The sequence below is a fragment of the Typopeltis vanoorti genome, chromosome 2 (assembly GCF_054136105.1).
Source record: "Typopeltis vanoorti isolate ZY-2024b chromosome 2, IOZ_Tvanoo_1.0, whole genome shotgun sequence".
Classification (NCBI taxonomy): domain Eukaryota; kingdom Metazoa; phylum Arthropoda; class Arachnida; order Uropygi; family Thelyphonidae; genus Typopeltis; species Typopeltis vanoorti.
This window is the reverse complement of record NC_143550.1, coordinates 132,494,003-132,514,578: the sequence shown is the minus strand read 5'-3', so window position 1 is coordinate 132,514,578 and position 20,576 is coordinate 132,494,003. Positions and strand designations below refer to the sequence as shown.

At 37.0% G+C, this 20,576-nt stretch overlaps 1 protein-coding gene across 4 annotated transcripts in view; it reads right to left on the bottom strand.

Moving 5' to 3' along the window:
- GluRS-m (putative glutamate--tRNA ligase, mitochondrial) overlaps positions 1-19,886 on the bottom strand; it is a 189,083-nt gene extending 169,197 nt beyond the window's left edge. For all 4 annotated transcript variants that reach the window (XM_090408318.1, XM_090408334.1, XM_090408327.1 and 1 more), the window contains exons 1-2: positions 19,689-19,886; positions 4,439-4,579 (exon numbers count right to left, since the gene is read on the bottom strand). In XM_090408318.1, coding sequence (XP_090264444.1) covers positions 4,439-4,576 — 138 coding nt within the window. In that variant the 5' untranslated portion in view covers positions 4,577-4,579; positions 19,689-19,886. The remainder of the gene's footprint in view (positions 1-4,438; positions 4,580-19,688) is intronic.
- Positions 19,887-20,576: the final 690 nt, after the last annotated feature.

Genomic DNA, 20,576 nt, shown 5'->3' with positions numbered 1-20,576 from the left:
TGTTCCATAAAAATTTCAGGATTTGTGAAGTGTTCTGTCCTTGAAAAAGTTTGGGAAACGCTAGATTACCCTATTATTGGAATGGATTCTCCTTCTGTTGACATGTGCAGAAGTGTCAAAAGGTCTCGTATCTATGGGCTTACTATACTGCATAACTTCAAATCTGCATAAAAAGAGACCCAAGTGTGTGTGTGTGTGTGTGTGTGTGTGTGTGTGTGTGTGTGTGTACAGAGAGTGGTTTATTCAGGAATAGAGTCCACAAGACGGTCTGTGACTAGTGGTGTGCCACAAGGATCTGTTCTTGGACCACTGCTGTTTAATTTGTTCATTAATGATATAGGAAAGGATCTGAGAGGAACAGTTCATTTGTTTACGGATGATGCAAAGTTGGGTAGGGTAATAGTGAATGCAGATGATGTCAAAATTTTGCAAGATAATTTGGATAGATTGGAGGTCTGGGCTAAGGAGAATGAATGTCAATTTAATGTGGCAAAATGTAAAGTTATACATTTTGGGGTGAAAAGATTAGCAGCAGTTTACTACATTGGTGGAACTCTACTCCAGGAAATTGATGAGGCACGAGATTTAGGAGTGTTGGTGGATAAGGAGTTGAAGTTTAGGGGACACATTGCAAAAGTGACCAAATCAGCTCATCAAATCACTTGGTTGCTGAAGAATACGTTGACAAGCAGGTTATTGTTCCTCTGTCGAGCCTTGATAAGACCCCATCTCGACTACTGTGCCCAGATATGGTCACCTAGGTTTCTTCTTGATGGGGAAGAGGTTGAGAGGATCCAGAGGTGAGTGACCAAGATGATAGCAGGTCTATGGAATGAACCTTATGAGAACAGGTTGAGGATTTGTAGGTTGCAAAAATTGGTTGATAGGAGAAGGAGGGAAGATATGATTGAGACATTCAAATTAATGAAGGGTTTCTATAAAATTAATTCAGAAGATATTTTTGAGAACAGGGCTGGTTTGTGGGAGGACTAGGGGACATCCATGGAAACTGAGCAAAAGTGTGGTTAGTAAAGGTGTTAGAGCTGGGTTCTTTACTTTTAGAGTGGTGAATGAGTGGAATGGGCTGCCAGAGTCCGTGGTGGATGCTGTGACAGTGAATGAGTTTAAGGCGAGGTATGATAGATACTGTATGACTGTTGAATAGTTGTGATGAATATGATTTGGGGCCTCCCTCGATGAGTCTAATGACTCCCTGGAGTTGCCCATAATAATACACACACACACACACATACACACACACAGTTGACCCTTTTGAGCTATTTGACAGGTTTGAGCTGTGCTGGTCCACTTATATGTGGATTTTTTAAAATAAATATATTGGAAAATTTTTTGGAGTTTTGCAACAATTTGAAAAAACTTGTAGATGAGCCACATTGCCTAGAAATATTGAAAAAAATTAATAAAAAGTTAGGTATGTTGTGAATGCATAAAATATATGTGGATACTATTCTATTTTATCATTTACTACTATAACGTATACAGAAATCTATTATAAAAAGTTAAAATTTATCGAAACTTACACGCGCGTGCGCGCACACACACACACTTACAGACTATATATGGTGCCATCTGCAGTCAAGAGAAACATAAACAAATGTAAAGATGTAGTATTAAATCATAACTGCAGAATTAACTGTTATTAATTAGTTAATTAATTAGCATAAGAAATAAAAATTTTATAACAATTCATTCATTAGCGTAGGCTAGACTACTGCAAAGCAATTAAATCGATTGCACTAGGCTAACATAAAGCAATCATATTGCTGCTTTTTTCTGTATAGCTTCCAGGGGGGGGGTGACATTCTGTACTCCCTTTGTCTCTCTCTATTAAAAATCCCTTCCACATCGATCTGGTGACAATCCATCACCAACTTAAATTTTTCAATCATATCCCTTCTCCTCCTATTCAACAATGCTCTGCATATTGTATTTCCTCAATTTGTTTTCATATGTCACATTCCAGAAACCAGACACCAACTTAGTGAATCTCTATTATTATTATTATTATTATTATTATTATTATATGGACACTCCGTGTAGTCCAAAGATTCATTGTCAGAGACCTATGCTATGCACACAATCTATCATACCTCTCCTTGAACCCATTAACAGACAAAGCACTCACAACTGACTCTGGCAAGTCATTCCACAACTCTCCAAGCAAAAATTTGCTTACCACACCTTTATTCAACTTCCAAGGAATGGCCTTTGTTCTGGTCCCTCTAGCTGAGTGCTGAAACATTTCCCCTGCATCAATCTTATAAAACCCTTTAAAAAACTTAAATGTTTCTATCATACCCCCTCTTTTCCTCCTATCAACTGTGATTCCCACCTACAGTGGGAGTTGCATGCAATTCCTCATTGCATGAATATGATCAGAGTCATATTCATGAAATCCACATATCCTCATAGGGAACATTCTCAGACCACTCAGCCTCTTGGTTGCTCACCTCTGAATCTTCTCCATGCTTTCTCATCTCCAAGATACCCAGGAGACTAGATTTGAGCACAGTAATCCAGATGTGGGTGTATCAAGGTCTTATAAAAAGAGGAATAACAACTTCCATATCTCTATTTGTGTCTAATAATTACTTGGCTATTCTTCAATAGCCAAGTAATCTTAATGGCCACCTTAGCAATATATCCTCTAAACTTTAACTCTGTCTACCACCATCCCTAAATATCTAGCTTCATCTTTTTCCTGGAGTACAGTTACCTCAATATAGTATACAGCTTATAATCTTTGCATTCCAAAATGCATAACTTGGCACTTTTCCACATTAAACTGACAACCATTATCTTCTGCCCATACTGACAGCCTATTTAAATTGTCCTGCAAACTCTTCATATCACCTTGATTATTACTCGGCCTAATTTTGCATCATCAGCAAATAACTGAATATTTCCTTGCAGGTTATTTCCTATATCATTTATGTACAGATTAAACAGTAGTAGTCCCCAGCACTGAACCCTGCAGCACACCACTAGTCACCTGTTTTTGCCTTGAGTATGCCCCTCCATATACCATTTTTTATATCTGTCCAGCAGCCACCCTGTTATCCACATAACCAGAGTCATATCCATCTGAATCTTCTTTGGACTCTAAGATATCCTCATCCCAATGAAAACTGGGTGACCAGATATGCACATAGTAGTTTATATGCAGCCTGATCAGGGGATTATATAAGGGAAGGAAGTCATAACCTCTTTGCTTCTATGTGATCCCTAAACCTTCAAGACTTTGTCCAAAACTACTTCCAGATCTTTTCCAACTCTTTCAAAATTTCCCAATTGATTGCATAATCTGCATTCCATCTTTGCCTATTAAATTTCAATATCTTACACTTTGCAACATTAAACTGATAACTCCACTTACTTGCCCACTCAGAAGTTATTACCCAACATTTGGTTAATGATACTGACTCCTCTTCTTTATTTGTAACACTTCTGGCATTTGTAAGCAAGTATTATAATTTTCTCCCACATTCCCTCCTTATCTTTCCAGAAAAACACTTGCATCTAATCCTGTAGCCTTATCTCATTCCACATCTATCCAGATAATTCATAATCTCATCCATCATCACATACTCTATGGCACATTCTCTCCCCTTCATTAACAATCTTTCTAAATTTACATAATCATTTTGGACTCAAATACATATTGTCTCTAGCAAACTCTTTCTCTTTTCATTAAATTTATCCCATAGAGCTACAATTTTCAAATATCGCTCTTTTCTACATATTTTAGCAATTAATTCATTCAAGATTACTGATCTCAACTCTCTTTCTCTTTATCATGAATTTCACCAATGAAAGTCTGTAAATATATCCTACATTCTGTAACATGGGGAGCTAAAATCCTCAACCATCTTACTATAGTTCGCCCACCGTTTGTAGGTCCCTGCTTCGCGTCTTTCCAAGAATAGTCGATTCATGCTGAAGGGGAGAAAGAAATGAAGGACGTCCGAATTGGTCGCCAACACGTGAAATTACGTGCTTTATAGGTGAAATTTTCCAACTGTTATACAAGCAACATAGTTAACTACAATAATCATAAAAGAGAAGTTAATTTTCCGACCGGTAATAATAAACAACTCATCCCACAATACGGACTGATTACCCTATTATCTAAATGGGTTCTCCTTTTTCTGAGATGCGCAGAAATGTCGAGGGACCTCTAATCGGTGGGCGAACTATATAAACCAAATACTTTTTTAAAAGTAACTTCAAGACTCATCTTTCTGCTATAATATCATGGTTCCGCAATCGTTTCCTTTGTTCATTCCCTCCTCTCCATTGCATCAATAACACTGAAGCTATAAAGGGATCACTCAAATATTTAGATTACTTTTTATTTTAATCATTATTATACTATAGTATATAAAACAGCTGTATTGTTTAATAAAAATATGAATACCTGATCTGTATCTTCAATTCTCAAAATAAATGATCCTCCATGTTTTTTAGCAAAAAGATAGTTTAATAAAGCTGTACGTAATCCACCTAAGTGAAGAAAACCAGTTGGACTTGGTGCAAATCGAACACGAACTACCATTTTCTACATATATAAAAAAAAAAAATTTAATAAATATTTATAAATAAAAGAAAAATAAAGTTTCTGATATATTCCAATTGAAAAAAAAAAATATATATATATATACTTATTAGAGCAAAACTGTTGGAGAAAAAAAAAACAAAAAAAAGACACATATCATGAAATTCTTGATATGTATCATCAAGGAATGTACAAGATACTATAAGAGAACTACATGAATAAGTTTACACTATTGATTGGAAACTAGTTATCTTTGATCTATTAGTTATCACTTCAGCATTGTTGGATCTTGCATTTATCTTTCAAAGGCAACTTCTAACTACATCACTCCACTTAGATCTTAGTCATCCTCTAGATCTTTTCCTACCTCCTGGCATGAAGAACCTGCTTTGTTAGTTTTTCCTGTCCCATTAGTGACTATGCCATCTTATATGCACTCTGCTCATACAATGCTAATGATGTCAAGTTCCCTTCAATTCTAATACCATTTTTAATATGATTCCACTGATACTATCTATTCACTCCACTGATGTTTCTTAGAACTCGCATATCTGTGTTTTCTAGTACTTGATTAGCTGTTTTATTTTTAATAAAACTATTATATCTATAAGTTAAAATTGGTTTGGACACTGTCTTATACACTTCTAAATTACTGTTTTGGCTGATTTCACTCTAATTTTCAGTTGATTCTTCACTATACTACCTCTGTTTAATCTGGCACCTATTTCCATATTTCATTTACTTTCTTCACTAAAAACTTGTGCCTAAACATCTGAAATGTTTCATCACTTTTCTATTAATTCTTTCATAAGAATGCAGATAGTTTCTATGTCCATGTTCCAGCCAGTTTTAATAGCTTCTTGTTGACTTGTTGGAGCATACTATCAGTTATTAAATTTAGTTAAAGAGGCCAAAGACTTGTACTGGATTTATTTAAGAGTATAACATCATATGGATAAAATAATAGTTGAATATCTCTGATTTTGATGCCAAGTGTAATACCACTTTTCAATTTTTTTATATCTCACCATGAAATATCACAAGACCTATAGAACTACTATATTATGAGCTAATAAGTAAGGAAGAAGCTCATAAGAAAGATTCCGGTAATTGGCCAACATGTTTATTAAGATAAATAACAATAAAAAACAAACAAACCCGACAAGTTTCATAAGTTGTTTGACTTACATCTTCAGGAGCCAAAGGTAACTAAAAGTTTAAACACAAGAAATGAGAAATTACTCAAAATAGTTCATTCTATTCGGCTGTGGCCATCTGTTTATTAAATTAAATATCCGAATGCAGATTTAGTGCAATGCTAAGTTTGAAACAATGCTGGATGCTGTCATGTTCACATTGTCCAAGGTCTGACTTGGGTATATTTTTTATCAATGCTGACCAAACTTGGTGTAGAATTAGGCCCTGGTTTTTGTTGCATTGCATTGGAATTCTAAGCATGTTTGCAGCTTCTTTAAATTTCCTTATGTAACCATTTTTTTTAATGTAAGACATGTTTATTTTTTGCCAGAGTACATTATGACTGGTGGAAGTTGTTTGGTATGCTAGGCCTGATTTGTGTTCTCTTCTTTTTTGCACATCTTTATGGTGTTCGTCCATGTGAATTTCCCATGGTTCTCCCTTCTGGCATCTGCTAGATGCCACAGGAACAATGCATTTTATAAACACCTAGTTTTTTTTAAAGGGTGATGTGGAGGTTTTGGGGGACGTAGAAATCTTGAAATTTTTTCCAGCAGTAGAAAAGCAACTTTGATGTTATGTTTGCTTAGTAATTTGGCCATTTTGTCTGTAACATTCTTGATGTATGGAAGCTGACTGCATTCTTGAAATCTTGCTTTGGTCCTCATTTCTTGTTTAAACTTTTAGTTACCTTTGATCCCTGAAGATGTAAGTCAAATGACTTACGAAACTTGTCGGGTTTGTTTGTTTTTTATTGTTATTTATCTTAATAAACATGTAGTCCAATTACCGGAATCTTTCTTATGAACTGCTAAACCACAGAAACCTACACCTACAAGAAAGAAGCTGTTGAAGTGTCTTTTGTAGAAACAGAGTAGGGTAGACTGTTCAAAGAACACTGGTAGATAGAATGAAAGAAGAAGGAAGTTGGTTTGGCAAGTTTGGAGCTGGACTGTAAATGTGTTGACCAGCAGCTGCTCATAGTTTTATGGTTTAGAAGAAAATGGAGGAATTATGGTGTCCAATTCAGCAGAGCATTGCCCATGAAAGTTCCTAGAGAAGATGCAAGGCAGAAAAAAAAAGGGGGGGTATTCATAAGAGTGATCATCAATTAACGAAACTGTTCTCCTCCTCCAAATGGAATCATGCAATCTTAGAGAGGATTTGGGTGAAACACCAAACGTGAGTAATATTCCATGACTGGGATGATTTGGAATTGATACAGCGTTAGCAGTAGCACAGGTGAAAAGTAACTACTTGAGCAGAAAAAAAGCTCAGTATACTGAGGATTTTTTGGCAGCTGCAGAGACTATTACTGAGATGTGTGTTTATGCCAAAAAAAGACAGAAGGTAGAGGCTAACCCAAGATATCTAATCATGTTTGATTATTTGGATATTATAAAAAGTTAGGGAGAAGTGATGAAATCTTTATTGCAAGAAATTCTGGGGGTACTGAAGTTTACAAGGTTGTCCTCAGCCTGCTGAAGTACAGCAAATGGATCAGAATAAATTAGTGCACTGGTTAGGGAATATTTGAAGTTTTTAATAATTGGACATTACAGGATTTGTGAAATGAGAAAGAAAGAGGAATTGGAGTCCTACATCATTAGTGACACTAAGGATAGCATAGGATATAAAGTCAGTGACAGCAGATCATTTATGTATAGGAAGAGAGTGGTTGAACATGAGTGGAACATGTATAGGAAGAGAGTGGTTGAACATACTGGAGGAAGTAGGTTGGATTGATAGGACTGGAGGATTGATAGAAACCTGAAGTTTAGGGGACATATTGCAGGGGTGGTGAGGGTAACACAGAGGATTGCTGCTATTATGGGGACAATGACCTGCAGAGATAGGAGGGTTATCATTCCGTTGTATAAGTCTCTGATCAGACCACACTTGGACTATTGTTCTCGGATTTGGTCCCCAGGATTTGAAGGGGATAAATTAACTGTGGAAAAGATACAAAGACGGATGACAAAGATGGTTTCGGGACTGTGCAAGGATGGTTATGGGGATCGGCTGGGAGGGTGTGGACTGCAGAGTTTGGTGGATGGAAGAGGGAGAGGTGGTGTGATTGAGACTTTTGGACTGTTGAGAGGTGATTGCAGGGTTGACACTGGGGAGTTCTTTCGCTTGGTTGAACAGCGGGAGGGAGTGATGACAGGAGGCCATCCCTGGGGGTTACGAAAGGAAACTGTGAGCAAGAGGGTGAGGAGTGGTTTCTTTGTGTGGAGGGTGGTTGAGCCATGGAATGCATTGCCTGATGGAGTGGTGGGAGCGAGAACGGTCAGTGAGTTTAAAGAGTGGTATGATAGACTTTGTGTTTCTCAGGGGGGGGGGACCTCCCCTCGATGAGTCTTGACAGACTTTGTCTTAGGAAGGACCTCCCTCGATGAGTCTTTTGACTCCTTGGAGGCCTGAATAATAATAATAATAACATACACAGCCCCCCTCCCCCAGATTACTCCTGCAACAATGGGAAATATGAAGTTATGAAACTATCTATTATGACATATAATTAGCAACCTAGTTAGAAGCTGCATCTGGTAGTTTGTTGAACAGGCCTCTATGCCAGAAAACAAATGCCTTAGAAATATCTAAAGCAACCATATGAGTGTTTCTAAACCTTTCTATACCTTCAGTACAAAGGAAGATAATGTAGGCTAGATCAGTTGTGGATTGAGAGTGGTGAAATCTGACCTTGCTGCATGTCATTAATTAGTTGTTTTGTCTCCATGTGGTGAAATTTGAGAGAAAAATGAAGTGAGAGCAATTGGGTGGTAATTTTTTGGCTAACTTCCATACCTTTTAATTTTTAGTTTATTTTTTTTTGGAAACAGCTGAAGATTGGTTTGTTTGACTGAAGAGGCAAAATAAGATTCCATTCCATTCCATTTCTCATGTCCAAGTTATACAGGATTTTACTGATTTCTTCCTGATAGAAGACTAGGGATGATATGGGGTGAGTAGTTCCATTAAAGTGTGTGTATGGGGAACTTTGCCTTGCTCGCCAATGAGGAACTGAAAGAAAAGAATGATGATAACAGATTAGCCTTCTCTTTGAATGACAGTGCTATAATACCATCTGGATGTGAGAGCAGTGGAAACATGAATAAGCAAAAGTCGCACCTAATGGGCTTGGCAAAAGACCAGAAGGCTCAACTACTATCTGGACAGGTGGTGATAGCATTTGACCATTTCAAAATCTGATTTGGATTTGTTGATTTTTTTTTCGTCCCAATTGTTACAAGCTCCAATGTAGCCTGGGTGTGATGTACAGTTTTGCTCTAGAGCCTCTCAGGTCAGGTCACGATGAATTTTCATTTCCTTGCCTTAATACACATCTTGGATAATGATCTAGAATTTTGGGTAGAACAAGGGATGAGGGTCTTTATTCCAGTGAGAATCATTTCTATTATTTGATCTGAACAGATTTTTGGATCAGGGAACAGAAGCAGTAGTCAAACCCAGGAGAGGAGGAGCAGAAGTCAGAGGATATTCCATTTGGCATGTAAGGCTAAAGGACACAAGACTGAGAACTATTAGATGAAGGTTATTCCATGAACAACATTTATATGAGGTTGTATGAGTTACCAAGAGGAGATCTGATATTCGCAATGCAACCTCCTGCTGGCAATTTTCCTCCAAATTAGTATTATCTGAGATTAAGAATATTGTCAGATCTTATATTTCAGTATTCTAAGGAACTCACTTCTTCCTCCATCAATCAACTTAGAAACTGGTCATCCTCTGGGTCTTTTTCCTACCATCCGAACCTGAAATGCCTGTTTTTCTAACCTTTTCCCATTCCATTCTGTTTAAGTGACCATACCACTTGAGATTAGTTCTGCTCACACATTCCTGAACAACGACAATGTCAATAACATTATCCTAATATCTTCATTTTTAATATGATTCTGCCAATGATTGTCATTCACTCCCTAATTTTTCTCAGAATTCTTATATCTTTCCCAGTCTTTGATCAACTGTTTTATTTCTAATCCAGTTCTCAGATCCTTAAGATAAAACTGGTTTGAACACTGCCTTCTATACAATACTTTAGTGTTTTGAGTCATTTCTCTTATTAGTAGTAACTATATCCTAATCTAGTAACTATTTACCATTGTCAAGAATTGTGTCCAAATAGCCAAAATGTTTTACTTGTTCTAGTTTTCTCCCATTCAGGATGCACCTCATGATATCAATGTTAATGCATCTTTTCATAGTCTGTGTTTTTTATTGCAGATTTTCATACTATATTTGTTACAGTAGTTATTGAATTTAGTTAAGGAATCCTACAGATTTGCAGTGGATTTATTTAACAGGATAAAAATCATCTGCATAAAGTTAAAATGCAATGTGGAGAAATGTAAAGTTATGCATTTGGAGATAAATTGATTACAAGCTGTGTATTAGCAATTGAACTGTACTCAATCAATGTGGCACACAGCTTGTGTACCATATTGATGGAGAAATAGATGAAGCTAGAGATTTAGAGATAGTAATAGATAAAGAGTTGAAGTTTTGAAGGCCTATTCCTAAAGTTGCTAAGACAGTTCATATGATTACTTGGTTAGTGTGTTCTTCAATAGCCAAGTAATCATATGAGCTCAAGTAGAGATCAGAAAGTAGTTATTCCTCTCCATAAGACCTTGATATGTCCTCATCTGGTCTCATGGATTTCTTGGGGATGAGATAGTGGTGTAGAAGATTCAGAGGTGAGTGATCAAGATGGAGAGTGATCAGTGTAATGTTCCCTATGAGGACAGACTGAGGGTGTATGTGGATTGTAGAAGTTGGTTGATAGGTGAAACAGAGGAGATATGACAGAATGCTTCAGAACTTTTGGATAGAGGGTGCAGAACAAGAGGTCATCCCTGGAAGTTGAATAAAGTCAGAGTTAGTGGGGGTGTGAGGACTAGATTTTTCACTTGGAGAGTGGTGAATGAATGGAATGGGTTGCCAGTGTCAGTTGTGAGTGCTTTGTCTGGTAATGGGTTCAAGGAAAAGTATGATATATTGTGTGGATAGTTTGGGTCTCCCACGATGGGTCTTTGGACTCCATGGAAGTGCCCGTATTATAACAATAATAATAATTACTCCAAACATCTAGAATGTCTTTATCTTCAGTTTTCACATCACTGTTATCATTTCTGATTCCTTTCAGAGTTTCTTTTCCTCCGTCTCTAAGTTTTTTCACTACTTCAGAAAAAAATTTCACCTTCTGATATTTATGTTTTATATTCTTTCCCAAGTCTGCTTATAACTATATATTACTCCTAAAATCATTATTCATGAATTTATCCTTGTTTATTATTAGTAAATATAGTAGTAAGTTTATTATATTTATGGGCATCCGCTTTTAAAAATTCATTGTCCACAAGGTAACATTAACCCTTGTAGCTAAAGGTTAAAGCATGAGAATAATAATTTGAGTGCTAAAAATGAATGCAGAAATAAAAATAGAAATGGTCATATTATATTTTAGTAAAATCATACCTTGAAACTATGACTGAGGTAAGATATTTCATTCTTCATTCTTTTATTATCATTCACTAACAATTTATAGTACAGATAGCCAGAATGTTGGAAGTCTTTCCACTTGGTTATACTATAAATTAAAGATACCAAGAAATTACATTCTCGGTTTAATCCTTTATCCAAATGTAAGTAAACAAAGTTTGTGCCTTAAGTATTTTCAGGACTGGGGTAACTTGTATATAGAAGCTAATGACTTCACATCATAATGCAAATCACATATCCTTATGGACATGTATAATGCTTATAGGATGGGTCACCCCTCGACCTTTATTGAGGTCTCATCAGTGGGAGCCAGACCCGGAGGTGATACTAAGGTTGAAGTAATGCAGTAATGAAGTTGCTTACACTTGCATAAAAGATTAAACCAGGAATATAATTTCTTGGTATCTTTAATTTATAGTATAACCACGTGGAAACACTTCCAACAACTATCTCTAATAATAAGGTATGACACCTTGTGGCTACTTGTCTATGAAAATATGACTTCTGCATTACTTCAACCTTAGTATCACCTCTGGGTCTGGCTCCCACTGATGAGAACCCAATACAGGTCGAAACCGATCTGGGTAGTGAACTTCCCATAATGAATAGCATTATATATGTCTGAAAGGATATGTGCTTTGCATTATGGAATACTAAGGCAAGTGATGTGAAGTCATTAGCTTCTATATACGAGTTGCCCCAGTCCTGAAAATATTTCAGGCACAAACTTTGTTAGCTTACACTTGGATAAAGGATTAAACCGAGAATATAATTTCTTCGTATCTTTAATTTATAGATAGCCAGACTGAATTGTGTTGAAGTAATAGGCAAATAAAAAAATAAACATAATATAAAATTTAAAAAGGAACACAGATGATAGTTTAAAGGAAAAAATAAAGTTTTTTATTCCTGGTTTTAATCAACACTTTATTATTCTCTTAGACTGCTATTCATGTTTGTTTTTAAATTTTATATCATCTTCACTCTGTCATGGTATAACAGAATTGAGTCAAGGAGGTTCATGATAGCAAACGAGTCAATGCATAGGTTATGCAAGAGGATTGGTGTGAAGTTTGCTGATGTATAATTTTTTGCTAGTTGTTTAATAGTGTTGTTGAATGATTAAGATTGGATGTGCAAAATCAAGAAAAGCAGAGCTTGGGGGGGGGGGGGGGATGGGGGGTAAGAAATTACACAGATACCAGTGGAGCAGCTGAGTATAAGAATGTGAAAAGAATGCCTAAGTTAGTACTGCTGGTAAAAAACCAGAATGGGATAATTAGTATAAAGTATTAGGACAGTTGTGGGCATTGCAATTTATGCACACTAATGCCAGGGGCATTTGGAATGGGGGGGGGGTGAGTTTGTCACAAAAGATGATATAGTTAGTGGGATAGAATGTGAAGGTAATAGTATGTTTAGGCAGGATAGACAAAAAAGAATGGGGGAGGGGAGAGACCAGGTACTGTTGATGATATCCAATAAAATGCAACAAAAGAGAGTTGGAATTCACTTGTGGGCCAGTGAAAATAGCACATTTGAAGCTATCTGGTGTGAGATAGAGGCCAGCAGGACAAAAAAATAGTTGATTGCTGCTATAGACCAAGAAATGTGAAGGATGATGTGGATAGTATGCATCAGCAAATAAACTCAATGAGTGGAGGGTAGGTAACTATTATGGGGACTTCATAGATTGAGAAGAGGAAAGGGCAAATGGCAGAAAGGAAATGGAATTTATGCTACCAAGTTACCAAGGAATAATTACTTGAGACAGCATGTGATGAAATGTACTAGGGGTTTGATAGTGCCAGATCTAGTAACTGTAAATATCTATAACTAGATGACAACATCGCCACCAATTAGCAGTACAGGCCAAAGGGTAATCCCAAGGTATGTTTAATAAACATACCAAATATTGACGGTAGATAATAATAAATTTATTTTAATCCTTTATCCAAGTGTAAGCAAACAAAGTTTGCACCTGAAGTATCTTCACAACTGAGGCAACTTGTGGTAAAAGTGGACCAAGCTCTCATCACTACTTGTCTTAGTATCTCCCATAATGCAAAGCACATCTCCTTGCAGACATGTATAATGCTATGCATTAGGGGAAGGCCCACTACCCAGACCGGTTTCAACCTTTATTGAATGTTCAAGTACAGGTCAAACTCCAAAAACTCAGCGTTGTTCCCCCCCCCCTCGGTAACAGGCTTACCCTGCCACTGTGAAGAACTCTCAGAACCAGTTGGCTCTACACCGTGGCAGGCTCACCCCACCACCGAGCAGAGCCACTCATTTGCTCATATCTCATCTGAGGGGTAACAGCAACAGCTGCGCCTCAGTTATCTTCATGGACTACAGCATTGCCATTCATTAACCCCACACACACCCAGGACCTGGGTGACAGCACAAGCCGAGCCTCAGTTAAAACTTCATGGGCTACAGCATTGCCATTCATTACCCCTCCCACCCAGGACCTGGGTGACAGCACAAGCCGAGCCTCAGTTAAAACTTCATGGGTTACAGCATTGCCATTCATCACCCAAGCTTCCAACCAGTTTCGACCTTCATTGAGGTCTCGTCAGTGGGAGCTGGAGCCAGAGGTGGTGATACTAAGGTGGAAGCCACAGAGAGGTCATCTTTACCTACAAGTTGCTGAAAGGTGTCTCACCTTAATATTACATTACTCTGGATTTAGAGAAAGATGTTGGAAGTTTCCCCCCCCCCCACTTGGTTAGACTATAATAAATTTAGTTTAATCCTTTATCCAAGTGTAAGCAAATAAAGTTTGTGCCTGAAGTATCTTCAGGACTGAGGCAACTCGTGGTAAAGGCGGACCAAGCTCTCATCACTACTTGTCTTAGTATCTCCCATAATGCAAAGCACATCCCCTTGCAGACATGTATAATGCTATGCATTAGGGGAAGGGCCACTACCCAGGCCGGTTTTGACCTTTATTGAGGTCTCGTCAGTGGGAGCCAGATGCAGAGGTGGTGATACTAACATGGAAGCAACGGAAAAGTCATATTTTCTTATACGAGTTGCCGAAAGGTGTCTCTCACCACCTCTGGGTCTGGCTCCCACTGACAAGACCTCAATAAAGGTCAAAACCAGGCCCTTCCCTTAATGCATAGCATTATACATGTCCACAAGGAGATGTGCTTTGCATTATGGGAGATACTAAGGCAAGGAGTGATGAGAGCTTGGTCCACCTTTACCATGAGTTGCCTCAGTCCTGAAGATATTTCAGGCTCAAACTTTGCTTACACTTGGATAAAGGATTAAACTAAATTTATTATAGTCTAACCAAGTGGGAAAAAACTTCAAACATATTGACGGTAGAGAGGTAACTGAATCAGATGAAATAGTTGAATTACTAAGTAAACACTTTGCAAGAGTATGTCATCCAGGTGGAGATATTGTAGAAACAGGAGAGGCAAAGACTTTACAGAACCTTGATGTGAATACAGCTGTGGGATTCGATGGTAGACCAGCTCGAGTTTTATGAGGTGCTAGGGAATTGGCAGTGTCTTTGACCACATTGTTTAATTCGAGTCTCAGCTCTGGGTTAATCCCCAAGGGGAGGTGAAGAGGGGGAAAATAGTTCCATTTCATAAAGGAGGCTCCAAGACTCAGATAGCAAATTACTGACTAATCAGCATTTCAGGAGTTGTCATTAAGGTATTGAAGAAGTTTGTTAAAAGGAAAATACTGGAATGGGATACTATATGGAAGGCAACATGGTTTCGTGAAGGGTAAGTTCCTCAGTAACTTGCTCACCTTTTAGAATACAATGACAGTTGAGTTGGATAAAGATAATGGGTTTACAGTGATACTGCTGGACTTTGCAAGGCTTTGACAAGATACTGCATGGAATTCTAATCAATAAACTGGAGTATATGGGGATGGGTATAAAGCTGGTGAAGCGGATAAGAAGATGGCTCTGTGGCACACCACCAGCTACAAATCTTCTACTGGACTCCACTCCTAAATAAACTACTATCTGGTGTCTTTCCATCAGCCATCTTCTTATCCACTTAAGACACTAGTTTATTCAGGAGTGGAGTCCAGTAGAAGACTTGTGACTGGTGGTGTGGCACAGAGTTCTATTCTTAGGCCATTACTATCTAAATTGTACATGAATGATCCAAGAGAAACTATTCAGTTGTTTACCTATGGTGAAAAATTGGGTAAAGCAATAGTCAATAAACATGATATTCAAATTTTACAGGATGATTTAAATAGATTGAAATTATGGGAAAGGAGGACAGATGTCAATTTAATGTGGCAAAGAGCAAGGATATGCGTTATGGAGTGAAAAGATCACCAGCTGTGTATCATATTGATGGAACAGTATTCCAGGAAATTGAAGCCAGGGATAAGGGGATGTTAGTGGATATGGAGTTGAAGTTTAGAGAGCATATTGCAAAAGTGGCAAAAAATAAAGCAGCTCATTGGATTATGTAGTTACTGAAGAACTCCCTGATGAGAAGAGATAACCATTAACTATGTTATTATACCTCTTTATAGGACCTTGGTAAGACAACATTTTGACTACTGTGTACAGATCTGGTCAACTGGATTTCTTTGGGACAAGGAGGAAGTAAAGAGAATCCACAAGCAAGTGACCAAGCTGGTGGCGGGTCCATGGAATGCACCTTATGAGGATAGGTTGAAGATCTGTGGTTTACAGAAATTGGTTGACATATGGAAAAGGGAGATATGATTGAGGCATAAAAATAACTGAAAGGCTTTTACAAGTTCAACAAACGAATTTTTCCATATAGATCTGGTTGTGGGAGAACTAGGGGCCATCATTTGAATATTGAGCAATGGTGTAGTTAGCAGCAGTGTGAAGACTAGATTTTTTGTTTGGAGAGTGATGAATGAAGGGAACAGTTTGCCAAAATCTGTTGTGGGTGCCTTGAATGTGAATGACTTTAAAGTGAAGCATGAAAGATATTGCACAAATGTTGGATAGTGTTTGCAATGTTAAGGGCCTCCCCCAATGAGTCTGACTCAGTGGAGTTCCCTATGTAATAATAATATTTTTATTTGACTGTTACTTCAATACAATTCAATCCACTATCTGTACTATAAATTGCTAGTGAATGACAATAGTAGAATGAAATATCTTACCTCATTCATAGTTCTAAGCTATGATTTTACTAAAATATAATATGGCCATTTCCATTTTTATTTCTGGATTTATTTTTAGCACACAGTTTATTATTCTCATGCTTTAATCATTAACTACAGGGTTAAAGCCAATGAGTTTTTAAAAATTGGGGTCATGCTCCTAAACATAATACACTTGCTACTATAAGGCCTTTGACAGGATACCTCATGGAATTCTAATCAGTAAACTGCAGCACATAGGGATGGATATAGGGTTGGTGATACGGATAGGAGGGTGGTTGATGGAGAGATGTCAGAGAGTAGTTAATTCAGGAGTAGAGTCCAAAAGAAGACCTGTGACTAGTGGTGTGCTGCAGGGTTCTGTTCTAGGACCACTGCTATTTAATTTGTTCATTAATGATATAGGCAAGGATCTGAGAGGAACTGTTCATTTATTTACTGATGATGCAAAGTTGGTAGAGCAACAGTTAATAGACATGATGTCAAAAGACCAAGATGATAGTTGGTCTATGGAATGAACCCCACAAGGACAGGTTGAAGATCTGTGGGTTACAGAAATTGGTTGATAAGCAGAAAAGGGGTGATATGATTGAGACATTCAAATTACTGAGGGATTTTTACAAGATTAATTCAGAGGAAATTTTTCAGAACAGGTCTAGTGGTGAGAGAACTAGGGGCCATCCATGGAAAGTGAGCAAGGGTGTAGTTAGGAAGGGTGTTAGAACTAGGTTTTTTACTTGGAGAGTGGTGAATGAGTGGAGTAAGCTACCAGTCTGTTATGGGTGCCATGACTGTGAATGAGTTAAAAGCAAAGTATGATAGATACTGTGCAAATGCTGAATAGTTTTTGATGTTTAGGGCCTCCCTCGATGAGTCTAAGGATTCCTTGGAGTTGCCCGTAATAATAATAATATTATTATTATATTTACTAGGCTTTGGTTTTTTTAGTTACTTTTACACACTGATTTGTTTTTTTACTTTTCTCAGCATTCCTTCCAAGCATATGCTACTTACTTTGCTAGGAAATTTCCACATACTTTTTTCTTTGCCATGAATGCCTTTAACTTTCTGAGCCTGCCATTAAGTTCTGATTTTTCTATCCTTGCAGACATTTACCATGTGCTTCTATGGCTGACTCAATGTTTTCTTCAGTATCTTCCACTGAATGTGGAAGATGCTGAAGAAAACATTTTTTTCTTAAATAATATTCACATATCTGAGTTGACAGTTTGCCTCTAAAAGCAGCTTGACTTTAATTCTTTTTAAAATATTCTGATCCACTTTCCTTTTCAATATGATATTCAATTTTATAGTGGTCTAAACTAAATGGAATAATTTCCTCTTCCAAGTCTACTGTATACTCTTCAGTCCCAAACCAGAATGAAGATACTGCTATCAACATTAACACAATGAGACTTTTCTCATTCCTTTGTCTTCTCTCCATGTGAATTTGTGCACATTATATTGGAACATGGTGTTAGTAATGAGTCCAAGTTCTGAACATAAATCCTGCAGGTACTAACCAATATCATTGGTTTAATGCTTTTCTGCAAATTTTCACAAAACATTTCTACATCCCTGATATTTATTTTCTACTCTGCTCTTCAAATTCCACAAAGAGTAAACTTTTTTTTTTTTTTTGTTAGATGCCTTCTCTAACCCTTAGTAGAACCTTCTGTGGGACCAATGGCACAAATGAGTCTCGTTGTCAAATTCTGCATTTTGCCTATATCAATCTATTTGATACTGCTTGCATCCAAGGAGATTATCTTTGTGTTTGTCGTTAAAAACTACAGCCACTCCTTCCTTTTCTTGATCATTACCTAAATATAACATTGTGTATTTATAATTTTAGAAGAATCTCATGTGTTTTAGTCTTCATTTTGATGACAGCAAGTATGTCAACGTGGTACTTCTTAATGTTTCTGTCGGTTTCGCTTCATTTGCCATTCATAGGTCATAGAGTGATTGTACCTATCTAATTCTGTGAATGCTGAGTTTGTTATTCTAGTAGCAGAGTTTTCTCTGTTAGACTTGGTTCCCTTGATGAAAACAGGTGGACTTAATTTTTAACCAGGCAATGCTCCACTTAGCATGCCATTGCATCATTTTATTCTATCATTTTCTTTTATTTTGAGCCAATACAGTTTATTTGGCTAATGTCATCAATGGGATGCACAGTGAGAAGGTGAGGATTTGGACATTAGGTCAGATGCTCATGTCATTTCTCTTGATTTCTTAAAAGGCTATGTAGGGGCCTCCAAATTACTTCGTTTTCACATAATGCATCTCCCTACATTATATACAGCACAATTAAAATTTAATACACATTTTAAAACACATATTTAAAATTCCATAAAAAAATAGTTCTTGCAGAAAGTCAGGAGTAACAACATAAACGAATGCTGAACACAACAGGTGTAATGCTAGCACAGTTGTTTGGTTCACCACCTCAGACTACGAGTATCTGCTGAACCTAGGGCTGTTTTTAAAAATCATAATTCTGGTACAAAATTTTCATTTTGGACAATACACAGAGTACAACAATACTGAACTTCAGGTCCCAAGGAGCAGACTGAAATGTGTGTAGGAGTGTGTGAAATGTCAATAGTTTTGGCTTCCAGGCACAATGGGTTCATTGAATTTTATGTAGGATCCATACTGCTAAAATATACTTCGTTGCAAACGAAGTATATTTTATGTTTATAATATTATGTTTAAAACTCGGTGAGGTTTCAATATAAGTGGGAATCAGATGTAATGAAAGCTTCTTGTTAAACACTGAGCCAACAGCATCGAACGATTGGAAGGGTTCAATCGTTCGATGCTGTTGACACTCTCTCTCGATGAGCCTTTGGACTTCCTGGAGGTGTCACATAATAATAATAATATCTTCTGCACCATGTATGCAGAGAAGCGTAGGAAAATACAAACAGAAAGAAGAAAAGATGGGTATCAGTAAAAAAAATAACATCAGTACTGAGGGTAAGAAAATTCGAGAATCCTCTTCTAGAGATCAAACATGGTACTTTTTAAGCCACCTTAGGTTTTTAATAAGCACTGGACTCACAAAGCAACATAAAAACATCGCGGGTGAGTCACGAAAAGCCCGTTATATCTATTCATAATTTAATAGTCTATTAAATAATCTATATTTAATAGACTATTAAATATAGTATATTAAATAATAATCTATTCATCCCGAACTTGCTTATTTCAACATGTAGTACTGGAGGGTTTATGAACTTACACTCAAAAAATACCATCCATTCGGCACAGAGAATGGAGGGTATTCTCAGAACATACATGCTGCTTTATTTACGTTAAAAATATAGCCGCATCTAGCGAATCAAGTTTACTGGGAAGGAAAGATGAATCTCATAACTTCAAAACAAAACAAAACAAACAAAAAAAAAAACTGGTTAAAATCAAAACACGCATGACGAAAAAGCACTACCATTGAGAAAAACTTATGACATTTGAAAACATGATGCTTCCCACAATGGAAATATGTTACCAACTCCTCTAAGAGTTCACTAATTACCCTACCTCTTCCAGCCCAATTTAAAATCAAAATCGTAATTTTTCTACCAAGGGCTGTCTTACAACCTGCTGCTATTTTTTAAAATGTGTATGAATAAAATATTATAAAGAGGAATTTATTATCGACTATTTATAACAATAAATAAAAGAACTAAGTGATTATGTAGCGGAATGCCGAAGAAAGGGTATGATGTAGTCGATTCCAGTCGCCAATTACAGAGAGTTTTTCTAGGCCTTTTTTCAGCAGGTTTTCGAGTCAACAGATTTGTGACGCCGACAAGTGTAGTTTTTCGCTCAGAGAACTCGACCACGTAATTTCAAACTTCCTCATCTCAGAAAAATGGACCATAGACTGGACCTTGCCTTATTTCACACAGCAAGATAAGCTAGGGTGTAGGTTCCCGAGATAATTATTAGGTTCCCGAGAAAATTAATAGTAAGAAAATAGTAGGTTCCCGAGAAAATTAATAATAATAATAATCATAATAATAATACCTCGAGGTATTATTGTTATTATTATTATTATTATCTGAGACCACCAGGCAGTCAAGGACTTATCGAGGGAGGCTATAAATTATCTAAACCAGCTGTTCTG